This window comes from Durio zibethinus, chromosome 12 (assembly GCF_047325235.1).
Source record: "Durio zibethinus cultivar Kanyao isolate XHJ-2024 chromosome 12, ASM4732523v1, whole genome shotgun sequence".
Lineage (NCBI taxonomy): Eukaryota > Viridiplantae > Streptophyta > Magnoliopsida > Malvales > Malvaceae > Durio > Durio zibethinus.
This window is the reverse complement of record NC_143173.1, coordinates 22,790,893-22,812,351: the sequence shown is the minus strand read 5'-3', so window position 1 is coordinate 22,812,351 and position 21,459 is coordinate 22,790,893. Positions and strand designations below refer to the sequence as shown.

The following is a 21,459-nucleotide window of genomic DNA, read 5'->3' as shown; positions in this document are numbered from 1 at the left end:
AAATAAATTAGATAAAAAACACATATATATATATATATATATACAGACAAATAACAAAAATAAACATAATAAAAAAATCATTGGGCTTTGGATAAATCCAAGCCCAATGATATTGGACCTTGAAATTAAACCGGACACTTAAACTCCGAATTAAATGAAATATCTACAGTGATCTTGCCTTATTACATACCCAGGATTGTGATGTTAGTCTTTTAGCCAGAATTTTTTTCAGGCTTTTCTTGACATATTCTTCAAACCTCCTAATATCATGCATTCTAGTATTGTCTGCTATAGATGCAAGAATCGAGCTCTGATAGTAAAATGATGCGGGGAAAATTACCAGCAACTAAGAACAATGAATCAAGATTAAAAATAGACATCTTGGGTAAAAGAAAGAAGAAGCGACGAGCACTGTGATCCAAATTGTAGAACAGTGAAATAGAGAGAAGAGAGAATTTGAGAGAAAGTTGTAATTTTTCATTGATATCTTTGAAATCTGATTGTACAATGTATTTATACAAGATTGGAATGTAATCAATCCTTTACAACTTGTTACGAATGATTAACAGCTTTAACTGACTTCTAACTGCTATCCCACCTCTGTCACAATTATCTTAATGTAGTAATTAATCCACATTTAGGTCAATTAACGTAAAATTATGAGTAAAGATTTATTTGGATGAGTGGTGAGATTGGTTTCGATGAGATTAAAAATAGTGATGAAAGTGATATTAATTACTGTAACAGTGAGATTAAATACTGTAACGGTGAAATTAAAATTAGTGATGAGATATGTATTTAAATGTAAAAGCAATGATAATGATGAATGAATTATAGTAAAAAAAAAAAAATCATTAAAGACATTAAATTAAAACTTGTATATAATAAATTTATAATATATATTTGATATTTTTATATTAATAAATTATTAAAAATATAAAACTATTTTTATATTAACTAATAATTTTATTCATAAAAAATGAAAAGTAATTAAGATTAATACTATAGATATTTTTTTAATTATTAATTAGTTTATTATATAATTATAAAATCTTATTTATTTATATTAAATTAATAAAAATTTTTAAAATGAAAAAAAAAAAAGAAATGAAAAAAGAAGTTAAGTGATAGGGATGTTTTTGACTATATATTATAATTTCAAAGGTAAAAAAGAAAAAAAAAATGAAAGAGTTTGGTTATTTTTGGAAAGAACTATTGCAGTGGGATCAAAAATTTATCGCTGGACTCTTTCAGGTCCAGTCTAGCTTTTGCTTCCAGTGCGTTGAGAACCCCTCAACTGCACTGAAGTTCTGTCATCCAAATGACAAATCCCAGCGCGTTTGAGCAGAAAAACATGCTAACCTCACCGCACTGGCACCTCGGTGGAATCCAAATGCACCGTAACTATATTGGTATCATATTGTAACATATTCGAACATGTAATATGTTTTTAGTTAAATGTAATCCCAATATTAATTTATGTGTTTAGAACTATGATGGGTCAATATGCATTGATGAAGGGTCCCTGCTCCCTGTTTATATAAGCAAACCTTTAGCCCATTAAAAAAAAAAAAAAACATTCTATCACTTACAGAAAAGGTAGCAGTTTCCTTCATTTTACTAATTGAAACCACAGTAGCCTCCACCTTCTTCCTTGACTTTTCAGGTCCATGGCAGATCCCACCGACCAGCCACCAGTCCCGGAGGATCCGGCTACCTTGTCCCTCTCCGGTAGCATCTTCAGTGGGCATCATCCCTTGGTTTCGGCTCCCAAGATCAGTTTGAGTTTTATTGTTTGAATGCTTGTGCTTGTGATCAAATGATGATTTGTTAGTTCCAACAACATCTGCTTCCAAACTCCAGCTCAACATCTAGTTCGAACTCATCCTCTAGCCCATATTTCACTAATTGATTTCTAGTCTACAGTTCCCTCTACATTAACAGCATCTCCATCTACAATAACTTGTAACTTACTATAACTAACTTTTAGACGGCTAGAAAATCAACACCCATCATGTATTTTGTTTGGTATTAATTTACGATCTAGGATAGCGATTATAATCAAATGGACTCCAATCACAAATGCTAAACAATCTCCATTACAAAAGTCTCACACCTATTTAGTTTTGCTTTCTGCCAATGAAGCCTTGTTTTGAAGAGAATCATGTCTACGTTTGATTCATGAAATCTTGAGATTTCACATTCTAATTTCATCATATTTATGTTTGGTTTTGGTTTTAATTTGTGTTCGATTTGTCTAAAAATAGTTCGCTTGATAGTTAATTTGTTTGTTTAATTTAATTTATTGATTTCTAAATATTATATTTATATTTTATTAAAGAATAATGAATTTTTTCTTTCTCAATATGAAGTTACTTTTATTACTTTTAAAAATACTTAAAGGGTGTTTGTAAATATAGCCATTTTAATCACAAAAAATTTAATAATGTATGCGAATTAAATATGAACAATTTTTATTATGTTTATAATATGTTTATTTAATTAATGAAATATGTTAAACTTAATAAATAAATAAAAATCAAACATATTCACGAATTATTTATCAAATGCTCTATTTGTTTTACATCTTTGAGTATAAACAAATTAAACATGAAAAAAATTTGATATGTTTGTAATCTATTTGTTTAATTAATAATATTAAAATATTATTCATAATTATTTATTAAACTTAATGAATGAATAAAATATGAGCCTGTGAAAGAATTATTTGTTAAACATTCTATTTATTTACACTTTTTAAAAAAATTGAAATTAGTAATGCTTTTTTTTTTTAACTTCCTATTTAATTATTGGGAAAAGATCCTCTCAACCGTTTAAAATTTGCGGGTATCCACACTGAGTTTACAAACGCTAATCTGATATTAATCCACGTCACTTATGTATTTATCTTACCAAAACGCTCGATTTCGTTAGCCTTAACACCATTTGCCCAACTTCTTCGTCATTGCTCCCGATTTTCTGCTTTTCTTCCTCTAGCCCTATTACTTGTTGAAATTTTTACAATTTGAAATCCAACTGGTGAAGTAAGTTTGGCATCATCAAGGAATCCAAATGAATAAAGCACTTTAAGTGTTCGGATCATTGATTCAGGATAACTGTAAAAATTAAATCGAAGTTTGTCAAAATATGATATAGTACCAAACATCATGTCCAAAGATTTGAAAAAAATCAGCAAATTGGATTTAAGTAATAAGCAAATTGAAAAAAAAAAAAAATAGAAGCTTCATTGACATAATAAAGCTAACACCTCAAAGACACAGCTTTTAATATCCGAATCTTGCATGATGAAGAAACACTTGGCAGAATCTTTGGAAACTCAGTCAAGTAACTATCGCACTAGCCTCAAAACAATTCAAAACTAAAGAAAAAAAAAAAAGCCCCACTAACACGTGAATCACCATTTAGACCAAGTCTTGAAAGACAAAGGATCTTAATGTTTGTATTCATATATACTCCAAGAAGTCTATTGAAAAATTAGTGATTAAATTTTACAAAATTTTGATTGGCTAACATCTCAATTTCTTTATGCTCTATTTGGACAAATGATGAAATTGACAGCGATGAGATTACAAATAATAATAAAAATTATTATAATTGAAATTAAAAAAAAATTATTATAATTACGATTGAAAATTTTTTTTTATTAAACGCATGTCACTAAAATTAATATTTATATTTAATTAATAATTCAATTAATTCAATTATATTACATAAAAAATACAATGAAATTCAAATGAACACTTAAACGAATGACACGATTATTTACTTGAAATTCTTGTTGATGATGTCAAACTTCACCAATTGAGTTTCAAGTTGCAGAAATTTCAACGGAAAATTTAGGAAGAGAGGAACGTAAGTAGTAATTTGGGTGAAATTGTGGAGAAGTTGGGTAAATGATGTTAAGCTTAATGAATCGGGGTGTTTTAGTTTGATAAAATAAAACAGATGACATGAATTAATATTAGTTATAAATTAATGTAGGTAAAATAAGTGAAGATATCCATCAATTCTAAACAACGAAGAGGATCTCCAACCTAATTATTAGTGCATTTGAAAAACTTGATAGAACTGAGCTATCACCTGAAAGCCCACAACCAATATTCACAGATGATCTGCTGCAAAAGCACAGGTGGATCAGCTTTATAGAAAAAAAATTTAATTACTGATTTATAAACGACAGATGAAAAATAATTGCCATTCGAAAAGAATTTTTAAATTTTTTGAAATTTGAAATTCGAAAATACTCGTCATTTCTCACTGAGTTTTCACAATACAATACTCCAAATTCATCGTTTTGTGGTGGCCATAGGCCATAGGCCATAGCTCCACATCCACCGTTACTCCCACTAATCCTCCTTTTTATTCCCCATAATTACGCCTCCAACCTGAATTCTTCTTACCGTTGCTCTTATCGGAATTTCCTTAAAATTCAATGGCAAATCATGACGTGCCCAGTGCCCTCCCTGGTTTTAAGCCCACCACAGCCAAAACTCTGAAACCCTCCCCCGATCCAGCCGCAATTTGGCGGAATTTCTGCTACATATAATTATCGAAAACAAAAACAAAAATCCCATAAATTGAAATTGAGAACCCTATACTCCAATCTTCGGTGTCTGCCCAAAAAGATTTCCTTTTTTTTTCAAAATTAAAGTTAGGGTTTTGAGGGAAGAAAGAAAATGAAAGCTTCATTGAAATTTCGCGAAGAGAAAAGGCCAGTGTTGAGAGCGAAAATACCTCTAAGCATTGTAGGCTTGCCGTTTCAATCAGGAATCGTCGCCGGCGAATCCAAGGAACTCACTTTAAATCTTTCTACATTCTTCGAATCTGGACCGTCCATCAAGATCGCCTACCGTCCTAATAACACGTGGAATCCGTTCTCTCTTATCGTCAAGACTGGAACCGGACCGTTCGGTTCTCCCATCTCCAGCTCTATGCTTATGAGCGCTGAGTTTAACCTCCTTGGCCGTGGAAACCCTAGCTTTATGCTTCACTTCAAGCCTCAGTTTGGGGATTTCTCGATCAAGAAGTCGCAGTCTTCGGTTTTTGATAAAGTCGTGAAGCCGAAGACTGGCGCCGTGTTGGATGTCGATTCATCGATTGATGTGGTGGATTCGCCGGCTTTTAACGGTGGCTCCGCGGAGTTCTTTGCTGAGAAGAGGAAACTAGCGGCTTTAAATTCGGGAGATATCGCGGGGATTCTGTCCGGAGTGGAGGTAGCGGCGAGGACGGCAGTGCCGGTGAAGGGAAAGGCGTTGGTGAAATTCCGGTGGGGAATGAAGATTCCGTCGGAGATGAAGAGTGGCGTCGACGGAATGGGAGATCCTACTGCTGGGATTTCGTTTAGGAAGATTCCGTTTTTGATGATGGATAAGATCGGGATCGAACACGTGGACACTTCTGACTCAAAGGGGGCTACAGCCACAGCCAGCAAGGCGGTTCCAAAGGTGGGTACGAATGCTGACATGGCGGAAGCATTTTGTACAGTCAAGCGTCAGTTAGAAGCTTTGCAAGCTGAGAATGGGTTGTTGAAGCGAGCCGTGGAGGATCTCAGGCTAGAAATCTCCGGCGCGAAATTCGGAGATATGCATTCTGGGAAATACAGAGAAACTGAAAGAAATGGGATTAGTAAATCGAATATAGAGAGAAGAAACAATAAGAAGAATCCGATAGAAGGGGATGTGAATGAGGAGTTGAAGAAGGCATTGAAAGAAGCTACTGGTGCTTGAGTCTGTCGAAATTGAATGAAAGCTCTGGTTTGTATCTTTATTGAGCCATTTATGTTTGGATTAGTAATTGTACTAAGTAATCAATCTTGTGAGTTTTGTTTAGATTGTCTGAAATTTGCTAGCATTATTAAACTAGGGGGGTGTGATTAGGCAATAATTCGATTGTAAATTTCTTAATTGATAGGTTTATTTGGTTTCTCCTGCGTTCAAAATGCATTTTTACTCTTCCATCATTAAACACCAATTGCCCTAAGGGTCCTTTTTCCAGACGATGGGGAGGACAGGGATGCCTTCCGTGTCAGTTGGACGCATTAAGAAGTTTACTGTTACGTTTTCTTTATCTTCATCCGGAACAATAAGCAATGCAGGTTTCCCTCGCACTGTGCATGACATTAGTTTCATGTTTTTCAAAGAGATGAAATTTGGCCTTTTAGCCGCAATCTCATCCAACATCTCGTTTGCCTTTTTGATCTTCTTATAGCCCTTCCTAAACGAAATGCTAGTGGGTTTGAGCTAAAATAGAATGGCATACTATCCTTTCGGAGCTTCCGCGTTCCAGGACTTGCCACCTAAATGCTTCAATCTTCCACTTTATAACAAGCATCTTTTGAACTTTTGTAGCCAAGGGCTCAGCCCAAGTTACGTGCCTGTTGTTGTTCACCATCCAAGAGCACAGCTTTGATCGCAGTTAACGTCTCCTTAAGCGTTACCAACTCCTTTTGGACACCTTTCGCCCCAAAGCAGTACTCCCTAGTTTCTCCAACACGTTTTCTGCGATGCTGAACCCCAAGGATTCAGCCATATTTTTTAGGTGAAGGAACAAAAGCTGACTTCTTCTTTATCTGGTGAATTTTAATGCTAATAATTTTTCGATTCTGAGGTGCCAAGTGCCAACAATCGGCCGTTCTTGAAGCTTTAAATACTATAGCAGAACTTGCAACTTTGTGAAGTAAAGTACACCTTAATTTTTCCCCCTTAATTGCTTCATATTCTATCATATGGATGCAAACTAAAGCTTTGAAGTGTAAGTTTGGCAATCAGCGGCCAAAAATTTTAACTACTTAGTTAAGATATATTAAATTATAAAATAATAACAATAATCATAATAGTAATAAAAAATTAAAACGTTTATATCTCGTCATAGTTGTTAAAATTTTACAAGTTGCTCAATAACTTTGTTGTAAATACTTTTGAACATATATTTTTTATCGTACACAATTAAACTATTATTCAAGTATTGATCTCTCATATGATTATGCCAATAAATTTTCAAAATATTCATTGTTGAAAATGTTCTTTTTATTGTGACAATGATAACGGATAAAATCAATGTTAGTCTAACAAAAAATATGTTAGAATTAAGGTTTTGGAAAACAACTTGCTAATCCCTTGATTAACCTTTCATTATATAGACAATACTAAGGAAAGAAAATTAATTACAAATTACATATTAATTATCCTAATTAATTCTTCCTAAACTGTCTCTCATGAAATATTTTCATAATATTTCAATTTACACACATGCATACACTAATACTCTCTTTCAAGTTGGAAAATATATATCAGTTATGCTCAGCTTGTTACATATATAGTCAACTCGAACTCTTGAAAGTGATTTTGTAAGAATATTGGTTAGTTGTTCCCCTGTGTGCATATGTTTCAATATTATTGTTCCATTTTGTAACTTTTTTTTTATGAAATGACAATCAACTTTTATATGCTTGGTTCTTTCATGAAATATTGGATTGATAGCAATATGAATTACCGTCTGATTATCACACCATAACTCTGTAAGAGTCCAAACTAAAAGCTCAATTTCATCTAAGAATTGAACCATCTATAATACCTTTATTGTAGCTAAAGCCATGGCTCTATTCTTTGTTTTTGCGCTAGACCTAGCAACTATTTGCTGCTTTTTACTCTTCTAGGATACTAGATTACTCTCAAGAAAGATAGCATAACTAGATGTAGACTTTTTATCCATAGGAGAGCTTACCCAATATGCATTTGCATAGGCTTAAGTACCCCTATCACTAGTAGAGTTGGATAGTAACACCTTTTCAGGATTTCTCAACAAATATTGGAGGATGCGCATTGCTGCTCTTTAACGAGTATTTCTGAGAGCTACCATGAATTGACTAACCATACTTACTGAAAAAGATATATCAGGTTTTGTCATGGTTAAGTAATTCAGTTTTTCCATTAGTCTCCTGTAAAGTGTGGGATCATCAAGTAAAGTGTCATCTTTTGAAAAAAAGCTTGATACTTAGATTCATTGGTATGTCACTTGGCTTGGAATGGAACAAGCTTGCATCTCTCAAAATATCTAAAACATACATCCTTTGAGATACAAAGATTCTTTTTTTACACCTTACAACTTCAATTCCTAAAAAATATTTTTTAAAAAAATTGACCAAGATCTTTGGTCTTAAATTAGGACTTAAGATATATCTTAAGTCTGTTAATCATTGCTCTATCTTAAGTCTGTTAATCATTGCTCTATCATTGCCAATGATGATAATATCATCTACATACACTCCAAACAATATAAGGCTAGTAGTCTTAGATATATAAAATATTGAATGATCTTTCTCACTTTGTCGCTTGCCATATTGAATAAAAGCTACACTAAATTTGTTGAACCATGTGTGTGGAGATTAGTTTAGGCTATATAGGGATTTATGTAAACAGCACACCTTTCCAAACTCCCTCTAGGCAATAAACCTTGGTGGTTGCTCCTTCTCAGCTAGGTCACCATGTAAGAAAGCATTTTTCATATCCAACTGATGTAATGCCCATCTATGTGTAGCAACAAAACTAAAAAATAGGCAAATAAATGTTATTTTGTCACTAGTGGAAAGGTATAAAATAATCTTCTCAATATATCAGTGCATATCCTTTCATTACTAGTCTTTTCCAACAAATGATGATTTTTTCTTTCAATAACCCCATTTTGCTGTAGGGTATTTGAACACAAGAATTGATGAACAATACCTTTTGCATTAAAGAGTTGAACCAACTTTGTAGAAAATACTTTCTTTCATTATCACTTTGTAAAATTTTGATAGATTTACTGAATTGATTCTCTATTTTTGCATGAAAGGTAATAATTCAGAACAGCTCTGCAACAAATACAACCAACAAACTTGTGAATAATCATCAATAACTATTACAAAGTATCTACAACCAGATTTTGAAATAATAGGGCAAGGCACTATACGTTAGAATGAATTATAACAAATTAAACTTTTCTCTTTTATTAAATCAAGGTCGATAGGACACTTTATGTAGTTTGACAAACTTGTATGATTTACAATCAAAACTAAAAGATGATAAATGGGGACACATAGCTCGTAAAGTTGACATGATGGATGGCCAAAATGACAATGAGACTCATATGCTGATGATAATTCTCTTAAGTATACCATTAATCCAAATTATATTTTTTGTATGTCTTCAAGCATATAAAGACTTCCTTCGATCCTTCCCCTACCAATAATGTGCTCTATTAATAGATCTCGAAAAACATAATAAGTAGGAAAAAAAAAGACATTACAATTCAAATTTCTTGTAATCTAACCGACAGAAAGTAAGTTAAAAAAGAAAAAAAAGACATATAACACAGAATGTAAAGATAATGTAGATATAGGTTGAGCTTTGCCACTTCTCACAATATCTATAGATTTTTCATTAGCAGCAAAAACAAACCATTTCTTTGTCATAAAAGTATATGAATAAGGAGTACCTGTAGTACCTATCATGTGATTTAAAGCTCCTAAATTAATCACTTAATTATTCAAAAAAGTAGCTAGGCATGCGGTAAATTTACCTTGTATAAAAGTTATTGTCGAAGAAAAGATCGAAGTCTAATTCTAAAGCATTTGAATGCACCTGTCATAATTATCTTGAGATAACTAAACTCTCTTATCCTATTGCTATTGGGGCTAAAACGCAACATTAATCACATATGCCATTGATGGGCAAGAATCGTCTAAAAATATGAAAAAACATTTCATAAATGTCTTTACTATCCATAATGATAGTATAATCGTGGGTCTCCACCATGTCCTTCATGCAGTGCCTGCCCTTTAAGCTATGGTGCCATAAATACTACCATTTTTTTAAGGATCATGCTAGTGACCCTACTCAGGTACTTCCAAGCATTCAGTAAAGAAAGTGAATCTTTGCTTGCTAACATTTGAGCACTAGCATTGCCATACTCTTTTTTCAATCTTGTTAAGAAAAACACTACATCTAGATCCTTTCATTGTTTCTAGTTTGTCTTTAGGTTAGTAAACAAGTGCATGAGTTTATTAAACTCGTCATAAACCTTCTTAAATGCAACAAAAGATTCTCTTGGGCTTCTATTGGACTACTTTATTTTAGTCCATTTCCTGATAATAGCTAAAATCCTCTACTAATTATCAAAATTGCATAAACAAATTTTAAAGCATTTTAAAGTTCCTTACTTGTGAGGTATTAATTGAACATCATTTTAACTTATCATTCCATCAAATTTAATAATTGTTTAAGTATTCGATTGTCCTCCTATTCCTATACTGCATACTTCAAGCTTTCCTTTACTGGAGGCTTACTTGTAAATAATCAAGCCTTTCCAAAACCTTACAAGGTCACTAATATAGTCTTGCTCCATGACAAGTAGTTGGAGCCATCAAATTTTTCATCCAACAATCGTGAGCTCGTGATAATCTTCTAAGTTATCACATTTGATGTGGTTGCTTCTTCTTTGACTATGGATATAAAACATTTTTCTCTATAACATAATTGGTAATCTTTCAATCGGGGAACACAACTTTTAATCAACAACCAGGAACTCCATCTCTAGTTTTGCAGTCACACTCTACACTAAAAAAGACTTGTCTCATTTAATCTATCTTTTACGAAGAGATTGTAACTTTTTCTTTTTGTGACCTTTGAGAATAAGAAGATGATCCTTTTCAACTGATGAAAGACTATTAAAGGGGAAGGAAAGACTTTAAATACGTAGCTTTAGGGCTATGAGATCAAAATCTGTAGTAGCAATGTTGGTTGATGGTGTAAGGGCTATTGTAGAGGGGTTTGGGAAAGAGAGGTGGCAATGATTAAGGTTGGGCTGCTGGCTCTGATACCATGTAAGAATTAAGGTTTTAGAGAACAACTTGCTAATATCTTGGATTAACCTTTCATTATGTAGACAATACTAAAGAAAGAGAATTAATTACAAATTACACATTAATCCTCATAATTAATCCTTCTTAAAATATCTCTCATGGAATATTCTCATAATATTCTAACTTACACATATGCATACACTAACAAAATAAATTAGATCAATACAAAATTTTTAAGCTTTATCTAAGATTAGAACAAATGATTTCATATTTTTTTTAAACCTCATTAGGGGCTCAAGGCCTTGCTGCATACTATAAGGCTCCATCCTTATGGGTAATGAATTTATTCTTAGAAGAGAATAAACATGAACTTAAAGAATAAAAAATTTTAATTCAAAATTTAACTTAATTGACTCATTCAATTACTTTTAAAATGTGGCATCTAACAGATTTAGAGTTAATATGTCAGAATCTATAGTTCTTTATTTTCGGATTAAGACCTCTTTTATAAGAAACACAAAAATGCTATGCCTTTTGCATAGTTTTGACTTTTAAACAATGTGTCTTGTTAAAAAGTATAGTCAAAATGTGGTAAATGGTGTCAATAAAATTTTATTATTAAGGAAGATTTGGTTTATGAAATTTAATTTTTTTTTTAGAATCTAATTTTTGTTATTTGATTTTTTAGTTTAGTTGAAAAACTTTCCTTTGCATCCAAATCTTACATTCAAATAGTTTTAAAAAAGGAGAAAATAGAGAGAATAAAAACTTTTATTTCCTTGAAGTTTTTTAGATTTTGAATGGAAAGTGAAAAAATTTTCCATTTACCTTCAATTGCAATTTCAAACTATATAGACAATATTATTTACTTTAGAAATGTAGTAATTTTTGTAAGATATTATGAAAATAAATGTTTTCTTAATATATTTAAACAAATGTTTTCTTAATATATTTAAACAATTGTTTTCCTAATATATTTAAATAGAAATCATGTTTTTGAGATTAAAAACATAATATTTGTTATATTTTTAATAAAAATCGCATTTTAAAAATTAAAAACGTGATTTTTGTTGAAATATATTATGAAAAAATTTTTAAATTAAAAGATTTATTTGCCCCTAAAAAAAGAAGAATGCTTTTTTTTTGGGGGGGGACCATGTTTCATTATAAAAAAATTGTCTTTTTAATATTTATTATGTTTTCTTTTTTTTAAAACATAGTTTATAAAAATGTTCTTCTTCTTAACATTTATGATCATTATCATTGATGCTAATGGATCTTATCCGTTTGGAAAATATAAAACCAAATTCTTTTTTTGTTATTATACTCATAATATAATTAAAATAAAACATAAAATACTTTTTACTTAATATTATTACATATAAAATCTAAAATATATTTATTTAATAGTATTACATATAAAATTGGTTAAGAGCAGTTAATGTTATATTCTTATAAATATATATTTTGAAAATATTTAATTGACAAAATATGTACAAATATTTTAAAAATATTTTGCTAAATATATATAATTTATAATTTAAAAATCCTATAAAATGTTAAATAAATAGTTATTTTTTATATTTTTGTATCTCACATGTTATCAAAGATATTAAAGTAAAAAAATTTTATTAGATAATCGTATTTTCTTCTAACCAAATACAAAAATATTATATTTTTTAAAGTTAACAAATTTTAAAATTCTTCTATTTTCTTTCAATATTATTTTTTTAAAATATTTTTTTTGAATCTAATAATTCACAGACAAACACCCCTTTAATGTTATTGTTGGTGAATTCCACTGAGTGGCTGTTGAATTTAACACTTGCTTATGTTATAGGTCGAGACTCAACCTCTAGGCCTGCGCGGCTCCAGAACCCGAGCATATACTCTTTTGGCATTCCAGATCAGCCTATCTGTCACGGTTCACATCCTTATGAGGTATTATCTGCTCTAACTTTTCTGATTTCATGGTTTTGTCTTACAAAAGGCACCTCATAAGGAGAAGGCGGTGTGAATCCTTATATCCCAAGACCAACTTTAGTACTCAATAGATATGAGATTTATGGCTCCTCTTTAAGACCGTGACATCCTCCTCTACTCAAAGGAAGGCCTACCATCCTCAGTGATATATCGTTAGTACCTTCAGTACTCAATAGATATGAGATTTATGACTCTTCCTTAGGACCGTGACATATTTCTCTACTCAAAGGAAGGTCTACCATCTTCAGTGATATATCATTAGTACCCTCAGAGCTAGCTCTGATACAATTTTTTATGGATCGAGACTCAACTTCCAAGCCTGTGTCGCTCCAAGACCCGAATATACATTTTTTTGATGTCTCAAATCAACCTACCTATCACGGTTCACATTCTTGTGAGGTATTGTTTGCTCTGACCTCATGATTTTATCCTACAAAATGTGTATCACAAGGAAGAAATGATATTAACCTTTATATCCCAAATCAATTTTAGTATTCAACAGATGTGAGATTTATGATTATTCCTTAAGATTGTGACACTTACTCAGACAAGCCATATAAAAAATGGGTTCAAATTAATTATAGGGGAAATTACATTGATAGAATCTTTGGGTTTAACACTATGCAATTGGAATTGAATCATTGAATTTTTTAATTTGATATTTTGATTATTCGGATTTGAATAATTTAGTATTTAAATTATTAAATTTTAAAATAAATCAACTTGATTTCAAAATTTTTTTTGGATTGATTAAATTTAGATAATTTTTAATTTAAATTTGTATAATTTTAAATTCGAGTGAAACATGTTGAGTTAATTGATTTTTTTAATCAAATCGAATTGAATTGAAATTTGAGGACAAATTGGGCAAATTATGCCGGTTCAGATCAACTTTTATCATTCTAACCGTTCTCGTCTTATTTAAGATACATTGATTTAATAAATTATGTGTTTTTGGAAATTAGAATACACGGTTACACAGAATAGAAATTAGAAACAGCTACATAAAATGAGGCAAGCCTAAGCTGAACAATTGGTGTAATTACTGAACAGAGTTAATGAACTCTTTTCTTTTGGGCTGTTTGACGATCCTTATTCTTTTCACATTCAATTAGCCCAATTACGAATTTTTTTCATTTTATTTATATTGGGTCAGGACCTTCCATAGATTAGTTTATAGCCCACAAAAATCATGCAAACGTCGTTGTTTGAGATGCATGGAGTAAGAATTAAAAATATAATCGATTGAATTTGAATCGATATAGTATTAAATTTAAATTTGAGTTAAAGTTCGATATGAAATTTGATATTCAAAATTCAGTTTGAACTCGATCGAGTTTTATTTTTTTAGTTCGAACTTGACTTTGGATAAAAATTGAGTTATTTAAGCTCATTCGATTAGACTTGATTAACATGTAAATATAAGTTCGATTCTTATATTTAAATAAAGCTCGATTATTTGTACTTAAGTTTAAGTTCGAGATATTTTATTAATTAAAATAATTAAAATATAAAAACTCGATTAAGCTTGTGAGCTACTTGAATGAGGTATAAGAATGCTTAAACTCGGTTAGATCGATAAGTCAAGTTACTAGAGTTCAAACTCGATTCAATAATAATTAAACTAAATTTAAATTTTATTTAAATACGTTACGAGTACTAATATATTATTTATACCCATAATAAAAATTCATCTTTCTAAAGGTTTTCAAATAAAGGATTTTCGATATCTCAAACATCATTTTTTTTTTTGTTAATTTGACAAGCATACTTAAAACATTATATTTGTTAGAAACATATATATAACCTTACACCAACAATAAAATACTAACATAAGAGAATTTATCAAATAAATCGAACATAAAACAAAATTATATTAGAGTTAAAAGGAATTGAAAAAATATATCATGATGTTTTTTTTTTTTTTTATACAAAAGATGTGGTAATATAAAACTAAAAAATTATAAATATTAAAAATTGAATCTTATACTTATTAACTATATTTTTTGTTAAATTAAATATCATCTTTTAATAATATATATAAATAAATTGAATTAAATTTCAAGTTTATCATGGCCTAAAACTATATTTTTTTCGCTTATTTAATATTATATATTAATAAAAACATAGAAAATTTTGAATTTTAATCTAGTAACAATAATTTCATTAACAAAACAAAAAGGGCTAAACGGTAATTTGATAGACGAAGGAAAGCAAGTTATCATTGAACTCCTACAAACAATGACCTCGAGATCAGTACAAAGGGCTGAGCCGGATTACAAAACCACAACTCACACACGAGTGGAAAAAAAAAAAGAAAGAACACAGCAACGATTAAGCCCAGCAGAATAGCTATTCTATTCCTTCTTTTTCTACCTTTGAAATTCCAAAAGATCATAAATGAATCATTAAAAAGATATTTTTTTTAAAAATATTATTATTCGCAAAAAAGATTTTACTGGATACGTGACCGTGGCCGATACTGTTATTATTATTATTATTATTCTTTTTTTTTGCTGTTCATGGCTAAACCCGATAACTTTCCGGTGAAACAAACATGGGGCACCTGGGAGGAGCTTTTACTTGCCTGCGCCGTTCATCGTTACGGCAGCGGCAGTTGGGATTCCGTTGCCATGGAACTCCAGAGACGAACTTCCACGCTCCACTTCTTTACTGCTCTCTCTTGTCAACAGAAGTTTCAAGACCTTAAACGACGTTTCGCTAAAAACGACGCCGGAGAGGACGAGGCTAAAACTACTGATAACAACATCTCCATCACCGCCGTTCCTTGGCTTGATGAGTTGCGAAAACTCCGCGTTGCTGAACTCCGCCGCGAAGTCCAACAATATGACCTCTCCATCGTGTAAATAATTTTTCCATAAAATTAACTTTTCTTAAACAATTTTTTTAAATTGTTTCCTTTTTGGAGGCAAAATCGATTCTCTTTTTTTTTTTTTTCTTTTTTACAGGTCGTTGCAATTGAAGGTGCAGAGATTAAAAGAAGAGAGAGAACAGAGTTCCAGAGAGAATGGAAAACCAACTGAAAAATCGGATCTGGAGAGAGGGAAGGAAAGCGAGAAAAAGGAAGAAGAAAACGAACCGGAGGATCAAACCCGAAAACCGGTTCACGGAAGAGAAGAGTCCGACCGAGAGAATTGTTCGGTTAACGAGTCGAACTCTACAGATCCGAAGGATGGGAGTCCGGGAACCGGGATGGAGGAGCAGAATGTTGAACCGGAACCGATCGAACAGGAAGGATGTGAAACGGGTAAGGAGTTGGAGAACGTGAAGGCAGCGGGACAGTATTCTTGCAACGGGAGCTGTGATAGTGGGGCGAAGGAATCGGCGGAAAACTCGGAGCGAGTCGACATAGGGGGAGAACCTGGTGACTCGCCCGAGTCGGTGGCCGAGTCAAAGGGGGAAGAACCTAATAGAGAGAGCAGCGATGTACTGAGCTCGGCGAGCTTGTCCGGGACAGAAAGGAAAATTGTTGAACCGGATGAACCGGACGAACCGGATAATGAGGATTTGGACCAATCTCCCGCCATCAAGGAGGTATCCATTGAATCTCAGCCGTTAGTTGAGTTCCTCGAGATCTTCCGGTCTCATAGGCTCGGCTCCATCTTCGAGCGCCGACTTGAAAGCCAGGTAAAATAAAATATACTAATTTATTTAAAAAAGTCGATTTAAAATTTTAAATCAATTTTTAATTACTTTTTGATTGGAAAAAAAAAGAGAAAAAGATAGTGGGAATGCTTTTATTGGATGCCATGCTGGTGAGGTATTGTATCACTATTATCAGTGATGTTGGCCTAATCTGGCGGTAACGTGTCGGCACGATTAGGTTTGGTGACTTATAAGATACACAGTTATCGGATAGATTAAAATTAATTCATTTTAAGTCGTGCTATGCATATGTGTATAATTATATGTACAAAAAATTAATTATAATATACTTAAAAAATTTTCAAATAAAAAATGTTATAAAAAAATTTAGAATATTACTTCAAAAAAAGTTACACATTCTCAACGAATACAAACTTGCATTCGTATAAATCAAACAAAAATAATCTATGAAACAATATTAAATAAGAAATAATGTACTAGAAAAAAAAAAAAAAAAACGGGAATTAGGAGTTTTGTCCAATCTTGGTGTGATGATTTTACTTTAGGCTTGAAGGTGGGTAAGATGAACATTATTTTGGTTGATTTGTGCAGGAAAGCCAATATGCAACAAATTATATTACAGATAGACTCGAAAATAATAGGTGATTTTGGGAAGAAAACAAATTCTGGTCATCCTCTTGAGTTGGTAGTAAAGTGGACATCTCCAATGCATCTTATTTGTGGTTGAATAATAGCTGATTAGGAGTAATTACAAGAAAATATTCAAATTAGTAGTAATAGTCATTTAATATTTTCTAAAACATATAAAATAAGGAAATGGAATCAATGAAAATTTTAGTGTCATTATATGATTTTTTGTTGAAAAGTCGTTATGCTAGACAAATATGTTTATAGGTAGAAAATTTCTTTTTGTATTTGAAATTTTAACATTGAATTGTTTTAGAAATTCTTACCAAATTCAAAACCAAAATTGATATAGTTATTGAATTGTCCAATGTAAGTAATTTAATTTGTTTGGAAAAAATAGAAAAAAGATATTCAAGATTAATTTGCTTTCTAATTTTAAATTTTAGATTTAATTATTTATATAAGATAAATTGAATTAAAATAAATAAGACAATAACAATAATATTTAAAAGGAAAAAAGTAATCAATTTAGTAAAAATTTTATTGATTAAATCTCTTATTTATTCACATCTACTTAAAAAATAAGTTAATTAGAAATGCAAAAGTACATAAATATAATTTATTATATACAATATTTTATAATTTAAATAAAATCAAAATAATCAATTAATCAAATGTATGATATATAGTATTTATTTAAAATTGTAAACGTATCAAAAAAACAAATTTTTTACATTGATTTTTTTTATCAAAGTTTTTAGTTTTTATATATTTATATAAGACGAAAAAATTGATATTTTTTTTAAACAGTTTGATTTTATCTAATCAGATCCTTACAATTGATCTGACCGCTTATCTGGCTGTATTAATAATTTTTAAAGTTGTGTAAAATAATTGATTTCTCTTCCTTTTCTTATTTTCTTATTTGGCTGGGATAAGTTTAGCTACTATTTCAGGAGTTGACGAACGCATCCCTTTCATTTTGTTTTGTTTTTCTTTTTCTTTTCCGCTTGTATTACTACAATTTTCTTAGCTATTAAGTTTTACGTGAGTTAACTTTTGTACATCAATAAATTATAGAAGATTTATTATCATGAATAATCTTTAAATTATAATAAAATATTTAATATCATATTTAAATTTTAAAAATTTTTAATGTGATACTTAAATTATAAATATGATAATTAATGTGATATTTATTTTTAATATGTTTAGTTTTAAATGATGATAATAAATTTATAATTTAAATATCGCATTAAAATTTTTTAAATTTTAAATATTACATTTAGTATTTTATTATAATTTAAAAGTTATATTAACCTATTATAAAAATATAATCATAATGAAGAATCACAATAAATTTAAATGCATTTTATATTTTAGTATATGCATAAAACCAGGTACACTACTTAGATATCTATCGTTCTTAGATTTATAAAAAAGAAAATTACAAAATATACACTCAAAATACTAACAACATTATAAAAAAAATTCACTTTTTCCTTTTATTATCTAATTTTTTTAAATTTTTATAAATAAAAAAAATAAAAAGAAGGGAAGTTCTGGGATTTGTGCTTGATAAATGGCAACCTATTAGGCTGCTATGTGACAATCCTACAAGTCCTAAACCATTTATTGTTATTATTTTTTTAGCCAAAGCCCTTGCTTTTTATATACTTAATTAATTAATAAATAGACGTAATTTGTAGAAGAATTGGTTTGGGGGTATGTAGCCATGTTTGGAGATAAAGAGCCAATGAACCGTGTATCGTGGAATTATTATTGTATGCCTACCAGACTAGAAAAGATTCTGTTTCCTTTCATTTTTGTCCAAACTGTTAAAAGTAAAAACCATATCAAATAGTAATACTATTAAAAAAAATCTGGTAGTACTGACTACTAACTTTATGGTCTAAGCATCATTGGCCAATGCTCTGCCGTCTTTTTCTTAGTTCTTTTTCGTTCCCAATAAATAAGATTGTTGAATATCGGCTAGGAGTTTGTTTTTCACGTGATTAATAGTATGAAGTGTTATTTATATTGATCCTTGTTAAATCTCACATTTTTTATTTGCATAATTTGTTTCATTGTGTTACATGGTCTATTTGCATAGAAAGAATCAAGAATGCTTAAATTTAGAAGTCATATTCACAAACTAGATGTTTTTGGCGTTGGCATTATTGAGAGGGAAGAATAGCAGTGGACTGCAAGTCCACTTGGTAACATGATAAAGAGTTGTTAGTTGGTCTAATTTTGCTGTGACGAAATTTTATTCGATACACATTGTTTTAAGATCTATGGTGGTCAATAGGGGAGAATCTTATACGAGAAAGCAATTGGCGAGGTCCTTTTAATTTCTAAGTTTGGTCAGTCATCAATTTTGACTAATGATTTTTTTTCAGTCTTCCATGCTGTTTGTCTTTTCCCTTTTTCTATGTATACCTTTTAAATGATATTAAGTAGTAAATTTTATTAGATCTCATTACTTATTAATGTTAAGGTCCTTCAGCTAGTTTGCATCAATCTCACCTGTACATATGTTTTGTATGTCAGAAGAAACAATACCATGTGTGTACCACTTGGGTTTAGTTTCCATTTAGTTGATTGGGAAAGGCATGGTTTAGGTAGACATTTTACTTCTTAGTCATAATGCTCTTCAAATGAAAACATAAGACTGTGATTTTATTTTGTATGCTATGTAGGATCATCAACTCTCTCTTTAACCTATGTGCTCCCATTAGTTGTAATTTCTTTAAATTTATTATTTGTGGGTGCCGGACAAATGATGAATACAACGAGCGAATAACTCACGCATAGCTTAATTTTCAATACTGCAGGAAACACCGGATTACGGGAATTTGATTCGGCAACATCTTGATTTTGAGACTATTTGCATGAGGCTCAAAGAAGGTTGGTATTCAGGATGCAAAAGCAAGTTCTTTAGAGACTTGCTGTTGCTCTTAAACAATGCCATTGTTTTCTTTTGCAAAAAGTCCTCAGAATACACGGCTGCCATTGAGTTTCGACAACTTGTTTCAAAAGAGATTGCTGCCCAGATTCCTAACTCAAACGTGTTGCCCAAAGAACAATTGTCCACACTGCCTGAATCTCAAATGCCTTTGAAACCAGAGCCTGAACCGTCGCTCTCCTTGTCAATGAAACCTAAGTTATCAGTTCCATTGATTGCTTGTCGCAAAAGCAGGTCAATTACTGTAAAAGTATCAACATCATCTTCTGGACAAGAGAATAAAAGGCAGCCAATAGCCACATTGATGAGCAAGAAACCAGTTCTAGATTGGAAGCAGCATGATGAATCATCTGAGAAAGCTGAGGAAAGTCTTGTAAGAAAGAGGCGAACAAGAGAAAGATCTGCCTCACGTGCAAGAAAAGCGAACAAAAATGTCAAGACACGTAATAACACAAACACGAACAAAAATTCAGATGCCAACACCAATTCTGCCGTTTCCAGCAAAGGAGGATCATCAAATGAGACTTCAGAATCCAAGACTGAGAAGGAAAAGACCAAAACAAATGTCAGTTCAAAGAAGCGAAGTGCAGCAAATTTCTTGAATAGAATGAGGAGTTCTTCATCGAATAATGGGACATTAATAGAGACACTGGAGAATGTGATTAATTCTGATAATGGTAAAGGAGATCGAGGTGAGCAGAAGAAAAACAGCAATAGTAAAGGTGATCGACGGAAGGATCAAATTTCAACTCCACGGACACGTTCTGGTGGAAAAAGAGCGAAAGAGCTGGGAAGCCCGGTAAAGAAGACTACGGGACGACCAACAAAGAGAGCAGCAGCAGCATCTCCTGCTACCCCGTCAGTTCCTGCTAAACGGGGGAGGGAAGTTGTTGAGAACGATTCAGTTACTGGACATGCAAAGAAGCGTTCAAGAAAGTGAAGGACAACTGTATTTTTCTTTTGTTTTTATGTATTTTAGTAACATGATTCAGCGCCATATAGTAAATTGTGTTTGGCAGTAAATTAAATTATATTTTGTTCTATGAATTCTATGTTTCCCCAACAGGGTGGAGAATGTGTAGCAACATGTCAACTAATTATAGAGAAATCAGTGGCCAAATCTTTTAACAGTCTGTTTGCGAAAGACTCTGCATATGGAATCCTTGAATATAAGTCTACTCAATTTGTTTATTACCTCCTCTTTGCATGAACTTCAAATTCCCCAAGCTCACTCCTCTGATCCTTAGCGCTAAACAAGCTTGCAATTTTTCTGTTTTGGCAATGACAGTTCACAGCAATTTAGTACAATAAAACAAGACATTTTCTTCATCCTCTTGGTGTCTAGGCTAAAGTTACAGTAGATGGTGAAATAGGTCCATGCCTCTAGGCTCTAGGA

General features: G+C 31.3%; 2 protein-coding genes across 2 annotated transcripts; both read left to right on the top strand.

Annotated features, from left to right (window-relative positions):
* Positions 1–4,222: 4,222 nt before the first annotated feature.
* LOC111296474 (uncharacterized) lies at positions 4,223–5,945 on the top strand. Its single transcript, XM_022890800.2, has one exon. It carries the CDS (start codon positions 4,698–4,700, stop codon positions 5,745–5,747), a length of 1,050 nt encoding a protein of 349 aa, XP_022746535.1. The 5' UTR covers positions 4,223–4,697; the 3' UTR covers positions 5,748–5,945.
* A 9,147-nt stretch (positions 5,946–15,092) lies between these two features.
* LOC111296865 (uncharacterized) lies at positions 15,093–21,110 on the top strand. Its single transcript, XM_089741240.1, has 3 exons — positions 15,093–15,704; positions 15,811–16,489; positions 19,933–21,110. The coding sequence occupies exons 1-3, from the start codon at positions 15,364–15,366 to the stop codon at positions 21,001–21,003; spliced, it is 2,091 nt and encodes a 696-aa protein (XP_089597366.1). The 5' UTR covers positions 15,093–15,363; the 3' UTR covers positions 21,004–21,110.
* The last annotated feature ends 349 nt before the right edge of the window (positions 21,111–21,459 follow it).